General features: G+C 41.9%; 1 protein-coding gene across 1 annotated transcript in view; it reads left to right on the top strand.

Moving 5' to 3' along the window:
- Window positions 1-15,070, top strand: part of MAN1A1 (mannosidase alpha class 1A member 1) — a 312,142-nt gene that overhangs the window by 50,812 nt on the left and 246,260 nt on the right. Inside the window, exon 2 of the mRNA XM_068231374.1 lies at window positions 14,707-14,803. Within this exon, the coding sequence (XP_068087475.1) occupies window positions 14,707-14,803 (97 nt within the window). The remainder of the gene's footprint in view (window positions 1-14,706; window positions 14,804-15,070) is intronic.

Here is a 15,070-nt window from a genome sequence, read left to right as displayed (position 1 = left end):
TCATTTATGAGGAGTTTTGAGATTAGAGCCCAATGTGGAAAGTGGAATATAACCCTGCATTTCAACTTTGCTCTAAAACCTTATTTACAGCATATATGCAACCAGCATTTTTTTTTTTTTTTTTTTTTTTTACTAGACCAGCATTGGAAGGGTTACACACAGAGCTTTAAAGTTGTGGAGAGAAATGCTGCAGCAGCCGAAGTTTAGAAAGATACATTTAAGTAAACACAATGTAACAAGTGAGGAATGTGACTCGCTCTCTCTCTGTGTCTGGGAGCTCCTGCAGTCAGTGTCACATTCCACACTTGTTATATGCTGTTTACTTAAATGTATCTATCTAACCACCTTATGCGGCAGCATTTGTCTCCACGGAACTTTAAAGCTCTGTGTGTAACCCTTCCAATGCTGGTCTAGTAAAAAAAAAATGCTGGTTGCATATAATATGCTGTAAATAATGTTTTAGAGCAAAGTTGAAATGCAGGGTTATATTCCGCTTTAAATTTTACTGGTGGGCTGGACCAGTGTAGGTAGCCAACGGAAAGGGAGGAGCAGCTACATACTAAGAGGCGGTCCAGAGTACTATTAACCCTGTGTATATCACTTCTATGGCGGGGGGCAGCATCGCAGAAGGAGGGAAAGAAACTTGCACTGTGGATGGGCATGTGCATGGCCCTTGCTGCTATTGCTGTACCTACGCCACTGAGGAGAGGACAGATGAAAGACAAACTGGCCAGGTATGGCCCGTGGGCTATATTTTTCCCACCTCTGGTCTGGACGGTTATATTTTTTGTTTTATTGTGATTGTACTGAAACTTGAGGCCTCACTTGATGTAAATGTTGCTTATTGACTGAACTACATTGTAATGGAGGAATTTGGTACTACTAGTGTGCTTTAGTATTGTGAAAGACATTTTGTTTTGGTTTAGCTTGAAACAAAAGGTCCATTGTGATGTGGGAATATCTATCTATCTATCTATATATATATATCTATATCTATATCTATATATATATATATATATATATATATATATATATATATATATATATATATATATATATATATATATATATATATATATATATATATATTAGAGATATATATTATAGAGAGCGAGAGAATACAGCAGTAACAGATTTTCTGTTACTTAGAAAATGTCCCTGGAGATAGACCGTATGAAGGACTGTCATAAGACTAAGTAGAATTATTCATTGCTGCCTTTAAGGCATAAAATCATTTCTGTAAATGGATGCCAGTTGTGTGTGCTCAAATGGGGATTTTCTGCTGTTTTCTTTGCCAAACTGTTTGGATCAAGCAGCCAGGTCTCTTTACTTCTTCCCATCAAAGTTTTAGGAACAGGACTTCAAAGGCAACTTCCTACATTTCCATGTCCGCAAGGGAAATTATATCTCTTGCATCTGCATCAATTGCTAACTATAGGAAGTGTTTCTATCTACAGAATAAATATTCAGATTGCAATGCATACTAAATGAAAATCAGCATGATCTCCAACCTGCACGTCACTATATATTGCCACAAGTATCCTGCATATTGGCACCTGCCTATAGTATTTGCATGTGCTTTTCATGGATTTTTATCTCCTCCGGCATCCAGAAACATATGTCATACTGTACCATTTTAGTTAGTATGCAGAATGCTTTGTCTTATTTCCTTCAATGTACAGGATGCATTTCCACTTTCCATGTTACAGAAAGGGCACGATTTTCCATTATGGCTGCTTGCTTCAAGAAACTGTTTAAGGATTCTTTCCCACTAAGACGTTGCGTTAGATGCCATGTTAAAGGATACCCGAGGTGACGTGACATGATGAGATAGACGTGTATGTACAGTGCCTAGCACAGAAATAACTATGCTGTGTTCCTCTTTTTCTTTCTCTGCCTGAAAGAGTTAAATATCAGGTATGTAAGTGGCTGACTCAATCCTGACTCAGACAGGAAGTGACTACAGTGTGACCCTCACTGATAAGACATTCCAACTATAAAACACTTTCCTAGCAGAAAATGGCTTCTGAGAGCAAGAAAGAGATAAAAAGTGGAATTTCTTATCAGTGAGGGTCTCACTGTAGTCACTTCCTGTCTGAGTCAGTACTGAGTCGGCCACTTACATACCTGATATTTAACTCTTTCAGGCAGAGAAAGAAAAAAAGAAACACAGCCTAGTTATTTTTGCACTAGGCACTGTACATACACCTGTCTATCTCATCATGTCACATGCCAGTTCGGGTATCCTTTAAGGTCGCATAACAAGCCCCTAATGCAACGCATAGTGGGGTTGAAGTTGGACGTCAGATTGAGCCGCGTTATGTGGTTCTTCATGTGTCCGTGATGCCATGATGTGTACTTTTGGACGCATGCGGCATCACATGGTCCCGCCAGCCAATCGCCGCACAAAGCGGCCGCTCCAGGAATTAAACACTGCACGTCACACAGTGCAGTGAATATTAATTAGCCATGTAGCTGGCCGTAGAGGAGGAGGGGAGACCTCCTCCTCTAACATTACTGAGCATGTGCAAACAGTCTAATGCGGCTTAGCCGCGTATAACGCACAGCATGCACCACTTTGTTTAAACGTGCTGCGTTACAATATAACGCAACGTGGGCACTGTGAACAGCGCATTTAGTTTTCATTGCTGTGAGTTAGGCTGCGTTACAGGCTGCACTAACGTGCGCCTGTAACGTCTTACTGTGAAAGCAGCCTAAAGTAACCTGTTGGTGGCATCCACAATATATTTGTACAGTCGTAACTTTACTTCCTGTAAAGGGATTGTGTTTTTTTTTCCGTTAGGTTATTTGACTTTGTTTTTACAAAATAAAAAAATGCTGCATGCACTATGTTTGCGATTTGGTGAAATCAGTAATCACTGGTGATCCCTACAGTGAGGACACTATCAGGCTCTCCAGAAACAACATCCTTGACCCTCTTCAATCTGGCTTCAGGAAATATCACAGCTGTGAAACAGCCCTCACCCAGATTTGCAATGATCTGCTCATTGCAAGAGACAAGGGTCAATGTTCCATCCTGATTTTGCTCGACCTCTCAGCGGCTTTTGACACAGTCGATCATGAAATCTTGCTCAACAGGCTACAAGAGTACTGTGGCATAGATGGCATTGTTCTCCGGTGGTTCAACTCCTTCCTGGCTGGCAGAACACAAAGGGTAGCCTTAGGGCCCTTCCTCTCCAACCCTGTACCACTAAAATACAGTGTACCTCAGGGCGCAATATTATCCCCTTTACTGTTCACCATATACATGCTGCCACTTGGAGAAATCATACAAAAACATGGCCTGACATATCATTGCTATGCTGATGACACCCAGCTATATTTGTCATTCAAACCTGACGTCACAGACCCTACTCCACAAATAAACGCATGCTTAGCTGAGCTTCAGGAGTGGATGAATAATAATTGGCTAAAACTTAATGCTGTCAAAACTAAGGTTCTTATTATCGAGGGCCAGGGCTCAACAGCAAAGCAGCCCAAGTCTCAACCAACACCGCTAAGGATAGGGAGCTCAGACCTGAACAACTCAGACTGTGTGCGCAGCCTGGGAGTACTGATTGATGGGAAATTAAGCTTCAGGAATCAAATCTCAGCTGTTGTGAAACATTCCTTCTTTCACCTAAGGAATATTGCAAGGATTAAACACCTAATTCCTTCAGAGGATCTTCCAACCCTAGTTCATGCCTTCGTCACATCAAGGTTAGACTACTGCAACGTCCTCTACACAGGCCTGCATAAGAAAGACTTACGCCGCCTGCAATTAGTACAGAATGCCGCCACAAGGCTGTTAACCAGCCAACCCCGCCATTGCCACATAACACCAACCCTGAGCTCACTCCACTGGCTACCGATAAAATGAAGAATTCTGTTTAAGATAGGCTTACTGACATTCAAATCCTTGCACAATCTGGGCCCTGGATACCTGAAGGACTTGTTGCAACTACATCACACCCCCCACAATCTTAGATCAAAAGGACGTAACACCTTGGTCACCCCCAGAGTCCACCTCAAAACCTTTGGAGACAGAGCCTTTTGTCATGCTGCCCCTACACTTTGGAACTCCCTGCCACACCCAATCAGGACAGCTCCATCCCTGGAACCATTTAAGTCTAAACTGAAAACCTACCTCTTCAGTCTGGCATTCATGAACATCTGACTATCTCCTCTGTAACACAACCCAGCCTGCAACCCTGTATTAATCTGAGACACAGCTATGCGCTTTGAGTCCTATGGGAGAAAAGCGCTTTACAAATGTTATTGTATTGTATTGTATTGTATTACCATTGCTTTGCATTGCCATAGTGCTTTTTCAAGTGCTAGCAATTTACAGGCAAGTTGAAATTGCTAATGCTCCAGTGTGAATAAGACTGCGCTTTTCAATTATAAGAATATTTCCAGTGTCTTGTTTAATGTAATGTTAGTTGTACTCTGCTACTTTAAGGACGTTGAAAGTCCTCTGCAGCACTGAGCTTGTGCATGCAATCTCCATAAAAAAACGGTTTGTTTTAGCAATGCATTGTGCTTAGAGGCACTTTAGCGACAAAGTAGAATGCTGAAAATTATTCAGGATACCCAGTTTACAGTCATTCTCCTGGTTTAAGTATTAGACAAACACTTCCTATTTCTACATATTGCTGAATATTGAATATAGCCCTGCCCACCCAGTGATATGTAGCCTATGCATAATTCCCACCAAAGCATGGTGGGAGTCCAGGTATATTTTGTACTAGCCTCGGACTTCTCAGTAAACAAGTCTCCCGCAGAGATCACTTGCCAAGACTATGTTGCCACCTGTGATAAAATCTCAGTCAGGGCTGGTTCACACTACAAGAGTTTTCTAAGAGCTTTGTGATTTTAAAAGCTCTTGCTAATGTAATCCTATGTGTGTGTTCTCACTGGAGCGATGTGATTTTGTAAAAATCCCCCATAGCATTGCATTAGCAAGAGCTTTTCAGATCACTAGCACTTGAAAAAGCTCTTGCAGTGTGAGCCAGCCCTCAGGGTGAGGAAAGATTTTCCAATGGGCAAACACTGGCTAAATTATACATTCATATTGTAAAACAAAAACAAACAAAATTACACTATTTTCACTACAGTTCCTATTTAACTGCTTTTGGGTAGTGTATTCTTGTTGCTGGGAGAGCTTCCATTGTACTGTTGGCTGCTTTTCCTAGCAGGGTAGCTGTGTTGTATCTGGCAATTAGAATTTCCTGTTTTTTTATCATCTGTCCTCCCGATTTCCTGTTCATCATCAGTTTTCTAGAGACCAGTTTTCCTGTTCCTGTGTTTTTGTACTAGTCAGCCCTCAACCTTTTCCTTTCACCTTTTGGGCTTCCTAAGTTCAGAAAAATATTGTGACAGGCTAGTTCTATGATTTCACACTCCAAACCGTAAATATATTTTGTGCTGAGTTAGCTTGTTGTGAATCTGAGAAACTATACAAAAGGAGGATGTAGCATGTGAGGTGTGGTCAGCAAAATGTGTCTTGACACCCTTGCCAGAATCTCTGGGCTGGGGCACACCAAGAACTTTTCTGAGCATTTTTAAAAAGTTGGCTAATGTATTTGAATGGGATGGAGCACGCCAGAGCGATGTGCTTTTTTTTCTTTTTTCCCCCCAAATGCAAACGTGATTCCTGCAGCATTTTTGCTGATTTCTGGGGCGATTCAGCCTCAAGGAAAGTGGAAAATCACTCTGAAAAGTGCTTGAACAGAGCGATATTTTTTTTTTTTTTCTTCCAAGCGTTTTGTTACAGAAGCTGTTCACTTACAGCTCTACTGTAACAAAAAATAAAAAATGTTACACCAATACGCTCTAAGGCATGCTTAGAAAATCGCTAGGCACATGCCTAGAATCACCTTAAAAAATCATTTCAAAAAGCGCTAAGCGTTTGCTTTTACGCTAGCGCCTTTTTGATGTGCACTGTCCCTGACATACTTATTGTAGTGTACCTGTTGGATATAAAGTATGTGTGTGATCCTGTAGACCCTCTATAGCCTAAATTCCCAACACATGGTTCACACACCATCATTGTTTGCCTTCTAGCACATTTATATATAGTTGTGGAGCACTCCTAAAATTGCCTCTTAAGGGGTGCTTGAATTAATGCACCCCTCACCACTGGAGCAAGCATTTTTTTTAAGCATTAAAGGACTGATGCGAGAGGGATATGGAGGCTGCCATAATTATTTCCTTTTAAAGTGAACCTCCGGACTAAAAATCGACTCAGCAGCACTGAAAAGGCTTGGTGTTTCTTTAACAGTTTCACAGCAACAGAACTTTGTCTCTCTTATCCAAGCCTCATTTTTAGCTGCACAGAAGAAAACTGCCCGGGCTTTTTACCTCTGATGCTGTGCAAAGCATGATGGGATTCCTGATGTTGTTGCTCTCGTTCTGCTGTTTTGGTGCAAATTTTTTTTTTTCTACATTTTGAATTTGACATTTGAAGCCTAGCGTGTGCAGCTGGGAGGGGTCATCAGGACACAGGACCGTTGGAACTGTGTCTCCTGCTCCTTTTCACCTCCTTTCAACCAAAAAGATGGCTGCCCCCATGAATCACAAACATTTGCTTGTTCTTTGAAAACAGGGTGGGTAAAAAATTATATTACCCATCTATTCTAATTAACATAACTAATGTAACTTAATGACAGTATGTTTGTTTAGGCTGAAGTTCCCCTTTAAGCAATACCAGTTGCCTGGCTATCCGGCGGCCCCTCTGCCTCTAATACTTTTATCCATAGACCCTAAATAAGCATTTGCAGATCAGGTGATTCTGACATTGTCCGATAAGACAAGATTAGCTGCATACTTGTTTCAGGTGTGATTCAGACATTACTGCAGCCAAATAGACCAGTAGGGCTGCCAGGCAACTGGTATTGTTTAAAAGGAAATAAATATGGCAGCCTCCATATTCTTCTCACTTCAGGTTTCAATTTTGTAAAAATACACCAGCCAACCTCTGACATGTGACATGCCCATTAGGAACAAATCCCACCTCCCAAAGTAATTGTGCTGTCTGAATAAAAAAAAACAAAAACAAAAAAAGCAGAAAAAAAACAAAACATGGGGATGTCACAAGTGCTTATGCTTTCATTGCATCTTTCAGCAACTGTATCGTATGAGATATGATGTCCTGTTGTGATTAAAGGTTTCCACTTGTGCCGGCATCCGTCTCAAATGCCTGCACTTATGCTGATGCTAGTTCGCATCTGAATCCCTCCAGCCACACCATGCATGGCTATGCTGCAGGTGCGACTCCCTTCCTTGCAATAACTCTGATGGGATTGATCAGGCAATGAATAGCCTTTCCTTGTTAATGTTCATTCAGCAAAATAAATGTTGATTGACAGGGCCTTATATTTCAAAAGAATAAAAAATGTAAATGCATGTTTTAGGGCTGAACGATTTTCTGAAAATCATGATCAGGGGTAAGACTATCTTGAAATCGTCAGAGCTGCGGTTTTGCGTTAGTTTTCTCCGCCACTGGTACATGCTCTGCTCCCTGTGTAAATAAAACAGAGCTATTCCCCTGTAGGTGCTGGAGAGGAGGCCAGTTAGGGGTTAATAAATTGGACCATGACCCCTCCCCTCTCAGGATGACAGCCAGGCTGGTGAATGGGGCAAACACAGGAAGGACAGCTGGTCCTGTCCCTATCCCGGAAGATGAGAAGAGCCGGAGACGTGCTGCTGGGGGAGCAATCAAGCCCTCTTTTCCACGGACTGTTCATAGACCGTAAAATGCCTCTCAAACTCTCACAACTGTTTGCCGATGCCTGGAAACTGCTCACTGCTGCCTGATAACTGCTCACTGTAGCTTGGCAACTGCTTGCTGAGCACACAGTTTAACGGTCCGTGGAAAAGAGGCCTAACACAGTAATTAACTAACACTTCTGTCCACTCGCTACCTGGCGGGGGACAGCCTGCGACAACTACTATTATTACTGCGGTCTCCTCTCTGCCTGTCCCGTGTGTGCTGCTGCCTGGCTGGGGGGTGACAGTGACTGACACTGAAATGTCACCTCGCTGCTGCTGGCTGGTGAGCTTCTACAAATCACCCAACCACTGGCTGCTTCCCACAACTATTTCACTCCTCTCCCTGAGCACTGATAGGTTACATGGGGAGACACTGCTGTCATGTCACACAGTACTGAGCAGTGTATAGATGGGAAGTCGGCTAGATATATGTAGAGGTATTCTCCGCTACATATATCTAGCTGACTTCCCATCTATACACTGCTCAGTACTGTGTGACATGACAGCAGTGTCTCCCCATGTAACCTATCAGTGCTCAGGGAGAGGAGTGAAATAGTTGTGGGAAGCAGCCAGTGGTTGGGTGATTTGTAGAAACTGACCAGCCAGCAGCAGCAAGGTGACATTGCAGTGTCAGTCACTATCAACCCCCGGTCAGGCAGCAGCACACACGGGACAGGCAGAGAGGAGACCGCAGTAATAATAGTAGTTCAACCTTTTCCTAAAATAGTTCAGGCCTAGCATGTTTACTCATACTTCATAGGAAATACAATATTCTCATATTAAAATGCAGTATAAATTACTTTCCTCCTTTTTGTTGTGGTCAATTACAGCAGACTGGTTTTATAATAGTCCATCTCTTCATGGGGGATTCTCAGTATTTCCTTATTTACAAAAGCCGTCCCGGGGAAGGATATATAGAAAGATGACAGACAACCTGCCTACTCATTTGCACATTATTTTGGCAGTTGGACTAAACTGCCGTTCAGTTAGTGCTTTTGAAAACTAAGAAAACTCCCAATAATCCTCCATGAGGAGATGAATTAGTACAAAATATGTCTGTTTTATCACACTTATGCTATTTACTGTGAGGGACAAAAACATAGAAAAGTACCACTGCTATGCCGATTACACGCATCTATACTTCTTCTCCAAAACTGGTGGAACAGACCCTACTCCACAAATAAATTCTTTCTTAGCTGAACTACAAGAGTGGATTAATGGCAACTTTTATTTTGATTCATTATTCTCATCAAATTGAGTAAGTAATCTGTTAGAAGAATAATCTAGTTCTAATTTAGAATAGTGTACGGTTCTTTAGGGCTATCACCAGTAAATATCGCACTTTCTACATGCATTAAGTAAGATTATAGCTTGATGCATCAAGCTTATTGTTTTAGGAAATGGTAGGAGTACACTGCAGGGAAGAGGATTATCTTTGTATAGACATTTGAGTCAGTGTATGGATTTTATTTGTAAAGAGCAACAAGTGGTATACTGTTTTATACAAATTGGTTTCAATTACTCGTTTTCTTAGCTTCCTGCTGTGTTTTTGTTTTTATTTCTTATTAATAGTCTACTTTTTCAGCACAGTTAGAAACCACAACATTGCTTGACCTGAGACATTTGGAAAAGAAGCTTTTTATCAGCATGAAAGCATAATTTGCATGTTGCATATTTCTCATACCTCTAGTCATAAAACCATAATATCTGCTTTTCAGGAGTGATTTGAGGTTGGCACAAGGATGTGCTGAGAGAAAGAGGGGCAAATGATGGTTTGGCATTCATTTAGATATGCTGGCTAGCTCATGCTTTTCTATGCCAAGCTAAATACGGACGTAAGATTAAACTCTTCTTAGATGGCCATTCAGGACTGTTTCAATCGAAAATCTTGTGCTGGGGTGTCCAATAGGCCGATTGCGATCTACCGGTAGATCGCGACCGCCTATTTGGTATATGGCCGCATCCCCTTACATTTTGCGGGCAGCAGCTGTAGTACGCAGCCGCTTCCCATCAAATTCTGCTGCTGGCCGCAGTCAATTGGAAGGCAGTGGAGGAGAGAGGTGGCGCTGCTGTAGAGGAGAGGCCAGGGACAGCTCTGCTATGATGCAATGTCATGGCTGGGGCCGACGCCGGGCACAATACATACATACATACACGCACACCGCCCCTTCGTCCGCTGGAGCGTTCCCTCAGCCGCCGGCTTGAGGTAAGTGGCACCCAGGCACCTAACTACCTATACTGTGGCACCTATACTGAAGGCCCATATGCCTAACTACCAATACTGAAGGCCCCTTAACCTAGCTATCTATGCTGAAGGCACCTATACTTAGCTACCTAACCTGAAGCCACCTATACCTAGCTACCTATACTGTAAATGTTGGTAGATCTCCTCCTGTACTCGGGAAATTTTAAAGTAGCTTGCGAGCCAAAAAAGTGCGGGCACCCCTGATCTAGTGTGTACAGATCTTCTGGATCTTTAGCAACAACGTCCAACCATTTGGTTCTCACTCCGCATGCTGACAACTGGTCCATTCTCCACTGCGCTCTTGTCCCTCCTCTACCCTGAACAGCAACAGAATGAATCGCTAGCCAGTAGGTCCCCAACTGTTCCCAGGGGTTCGATTCCTTTACAATACAGTGTTCTCCACAGGCTCTTTTAGCCAGGTGCTCCACCTGGCTAGTTTTAGTGAGCACCCAGCTGTTATCAGCTCACTTCCTCTTCTGCTGTAAGAGTTGTGCACAGAAGCTCCGGCCCTGCATTCTCTCATCTCACCCCACCCGGCTACTTTTTCATGCCACCCAGCTAGAAAAAAATTCTGGGGAGTACATGCTATATGGTTTTATTATTGAAACTTCTTGATGTAGGAGTGAACGTGAATATCTGAAGAGCTGCCAGTGATCAGAATGCAGCGCAACTGAGTGGAGTGGCTGCTGAGGATTCCAGCAGTCTGGTCGGCCAGCAGATAAATGTTAAAGAACCATTATCACAAAAAATTTAAGTGCAATAAAAATTGTAAAAAAGAAATTAGGCTGGCAAAGATCGAAGCTGAAAATCAAATCGCTAGGGATATTGCTATTTCCCCTTTAGGCCACCATGGATAGTGGGTGAAAGATGTAATTTGGCTGAATTAGTGTTTTTTTGTAGTCATTTGTGCTGAGTCTTTTGATGGTGCCCAAATAACTCACTAAGTGCTGCTATAGCCGTAATTACTATTACGGACTATGGTGATGCCAGCTGTGCCCAAATCTCTTGCACTCTTTTTACAGCGCTCCCTTTGTGCATAGAATTTTCAGTAAACAAACATTTCACACAGATCATCTGGCAGAACAACTTCCAGTGAAGTTAATGAATAGGGCTGCTAGCTAGGTGATATTCAAATGTTACAGCTCTCTTCAAAGGAAATAAAATGCAAATTGATATACTTTACACATGATGGCATTACAGTAGAAAAAGGAGTGGACAAAAATAGTCTACTAGCTTAGATGGCTACCCTGTCCTACATATACAGTCACAATGAAAGCCCAGCCACGAAGACATTATCCTCTATTGTCATTCGTCCCGTTAGATTTTGAAATGGAGATCCCCTGGAGACTAAGACTGACCTTTCTTTTTTTATTCGTACAATATTATGGATTTAAGGTTCTTATAAAAGCAGAACTACAGTGTGGAATAACACATTTCCTCTCTTTTATTGCCCATACGTTTAACCTACTTATTTCTGCCTCCATTTCACTCAGAGAATCTCTGTGAGCAGCTCTGTAAAGTTGGTCATACTCTGTGTGGATTAGTACAAATATTGTCCTTATATTGGTTAGTACTAGGTCAGGAAAAAAATATTTTTTGAATGGGGTCACACTCAAAGTTTGCAATGCACACAATAGTGTGTCCCTGCAATGCATTGCGGAACAGCACTTGTGCCAAAACAGCCCCATTTGCAATGGGACTGAAATCTGTAATGTGCTGCTTTGTACTGCAGTACAATGCTGGATACACACTGTGCGTTCCCGCACTCAATTTCCCGCTCGATTCCCGTCGATTAGTTTATTTCCAACATGTCCGATTTGCATTTCGATGGATCGTTAGGTCGATTTGCATGTAAAGTATGCCAAATCGACCTAACAATCCATCGAAATGCAAATCGGACATATTGGAAATGAATCGACGGGAATCGAGCGGGAAATCGAGTGCGGGAATGCACCGTGTGTATCCAGCATAACAGACCTGTCACGCTATAGACAAAGCACCATGTCTTTGAAGATGGTTTTCTGTTCTGCACAGCAGCATCCATCTGAACTTTGTACTAGACCTTACAGGACGTCTGGAGGGAAAACTGTGTGGGGAATTTTGTCCTGTGATGGAAAATAGTTCTGATTCTATTAAGGAGATTCTTGTTTTTGATAGTTTCTTGTCAGCTTCAGGTATTGAAAGTTCTGTGTGTGCACAAAATCAGCAAGAGACCATTGATAAGACTTCATGTAGTTCTTTGTAACTTTCCTTTTACTTTATATTCTATACTGTTGCTTTAGTGATCACTTACACACTTTCAAGTTAATAGTAATAGAATTTCAGTAGTTTCAACTTGCTTAATCCTTGAGGGAAAGATAAGGATTCTTTATTCCTCAAGGGGGACGCCTACAGGAAATAAAAATAAATTCTCATAGCAAGGTTTGTACTGTGCTTGAAACTTTTGCAGCTCTCTTAAAATTTTAAAGCAATGTAACACTGTGCACTCTTGTCATTTTTCATTCCCTTTCTTTTTTTTTTTTTTTTTTTAAGCACGTAGTCTACAAAACTGCACTCAAAACATAATGCAAAGAAACTATTTTAGATCACACTGTATCAGTACATCATAGTGCATGGATAAAATAGTTCTTTAAATAAAGTCTTTATTCAAGGCATTCTTCTAATACATGTGACGACATCTGCACCTTGAAGTTGCAAACATGACTTGCTACAATGTGAATCCGCTGTTGCTTTTTACCCATAGCTCTTGTTACGTTTTTTGTTTTTTTTTCTTTTGCCTGCATGTGGGCTGCATGCTCATTGCTGAAATCAGCACTATACACCAATAGGGAGATTTGCACAGTTTTATGCATATAGGAATTTTAGTCTCTGGTGGCCGCCATTAGCACCTAACTTACCATTTTCTTTGTTGGTAGATATCATACTAACACCAGAACTGCAACTGCTTAGACCTGCAGCCCGACCTGATCCCACTGTCTCATTTTTCTTTTAAAATACACATGGGAAGTCTGTGAAGGCAGAACATTTAAAAGGAGCCTAAGATGAAACAAACCTAAGGATTTATACTTAATGCGTGCTTCCATCAGCTTAGGTACCTAAATAGAGGGTAGACTCTGGATATCATAGAGCCATGCCAGTCCTAGCTCCATCCCATTTTTCCAATGCTGTCCACCTGACGGTGCGTAAATTCAACATGAGACATTGATGGAACATGGGACTAGGAAGGCTCTATGGGTTCCAGAGCCTTCCCTCTATTTGGATAAGCATCTAATGTAAAGCAAGTTTCCTCACTTAAGGATCACTTAAAACCTGCCTTTTTTAAATGTACTTTATAAAGTACTGCTTTTCTTTAGACAGATGGTATGGCTTTTGTTGCCAAGTCTCAGACAAGTTTTTATGTGGATCTCTATTCAATTTTGTTTGTTTTGAATAGAAATGGCATTTTATTTGTATTGTACATAATTTTCAAATACTGGCTAAACTGGATGCAAAAGAATCCTCTCTCCTTTTATAAAATATAAATTGTAAAGTCTTGTTGCTAGAGCTGTGAAATGCTGTGAAGAGAAATTGTTTGCAGTGTGAGTTAGCCCTATAAGTCCTAATGCAGAGCAAAGCTGCTCCTGTAAAAGTGCCTGTGGACTGTTTATTTTGAAGCAATTCCAATTTGCAATATTGCTTAAATCTTTTATGATGCAACTGTGGTTGCTGCCGTTCCTGACCTTCATTTGAGGGCCCTTTTATACTGTGGCGTTGCGTTAAGCAATTTTACAGCAAGAGGCCACAAAGTTGATGAAAGTCTATGGAGACCTTTATATCTAATGTGATGCACTGCGACGGAAGTCGTTAAATCGCCCCATGGCTGTCGCAAAGTCATCCGTGCATTACCACATGATTCGTGCCTATCACACAGAGTTTGCGCTAATGCAAGTCTATGGCAATGCAGTAAGTGTAAACGACGAAGTGTGATGTAGCGTGGACTAGCAGGAATCCCTCTGGACTTCCTGTCCAACAGGGAGTACGTCACTGAACAGGGGCATGCATAAGGGCCCGTTCAGATCACAAATGCGGATAGCCATGCGTGCGGAACGCAACGCGTACGAACACACGCCATCCGCGTTTGTGTGCGTTGCGTGGCTGATCCCATCACTGAAAAGTGAATGGGACAGCCGCGTGTTTTTGCAAAATCTGTGTGCAGCATGCGTTCCCGGACCGCACAGGTCCGGAACGCATGCAGTGTGAACATCAGACAGTGCACTCTATGCACTGTCTGATGTCGTGCGTGTCGGCCTCTCGCCCGCGTTTCCAAAACGCGGCTGGAAACGCGTGCAGTGTGAACGGGCTCTAAGACCTTGTTGGCGCACTCTGTCACAGGGTCATATGAAGTGCAGATTCATTCGGTGATCACGTGGCAGGCTCCCCTGCTGTAGGATCACCGTACAAGTACAAGTGTCTGGTTCTTTGACTGCCAAGCCATAAGCTCTGTGGTCTCCATACAGAGCAGGAATAAGATTGTTCAGACCCCTTCCCAGTTCTCCTTTTTTGTTTAAAACTTTACTTGCATTTCTCTTTTGAGCCCTGATATGTTTAACCAATAGTGTTTTTTTTTTTCAAGTACCCTTGTGCAATCCAATTAATTTGTCTGCTTTATCTTCCTAGTGTTTGACTGTTCTTTCCCTTTTTGCCTACAGATGATGAAATTTGCCTGGGATAATTATAAGCAATATGCCTGGGGATTAAATGAACTGAAACCTGTACTGAAACAAGGGCATTCAAGTAATTTATTTGGTAAGTAACACTTAAATCTTGTAGACATTTGAATATCGCTAGAATGGCAATAATAACTCTTTGTAACACAAGTTCACAGTTGGCTCAGGATGAGATTTATAAGTGGAAAATGGAGCTTGATGGCAACAAAGCTTTAACTTCAGCATACTGTAGTGAAGAAAAGAGAGAAAATGTATCATATATAGAATTTCATGATAGTAAACTCTGTTAGAGTAAAACCTCTGGACATAGTAAACTTAGTCCTCAGGCATCCCAGCAAATGCATCT

Source organism: Hyperolius riggenbachi, chromosome 4 (assembly GCF_040937935.1).
Source record: "Hyperolius riggenbachi isolate aHypRig1 chromosome 4, aHypRig1.pri, whole genome shotgun sequence".
NCBI classification, from domain to species: domain Eukaryota; kingdom Metazoa; phylum Chordata; class Amphibia; order Anura; family Hyperoliidae; genus Hyperolius; species Hyperolius riggenbachi.
Note: the sequence above shows the minus strand (reverse complement) of the source record. Positions and strands in the feature narration are given on the sequence as shown.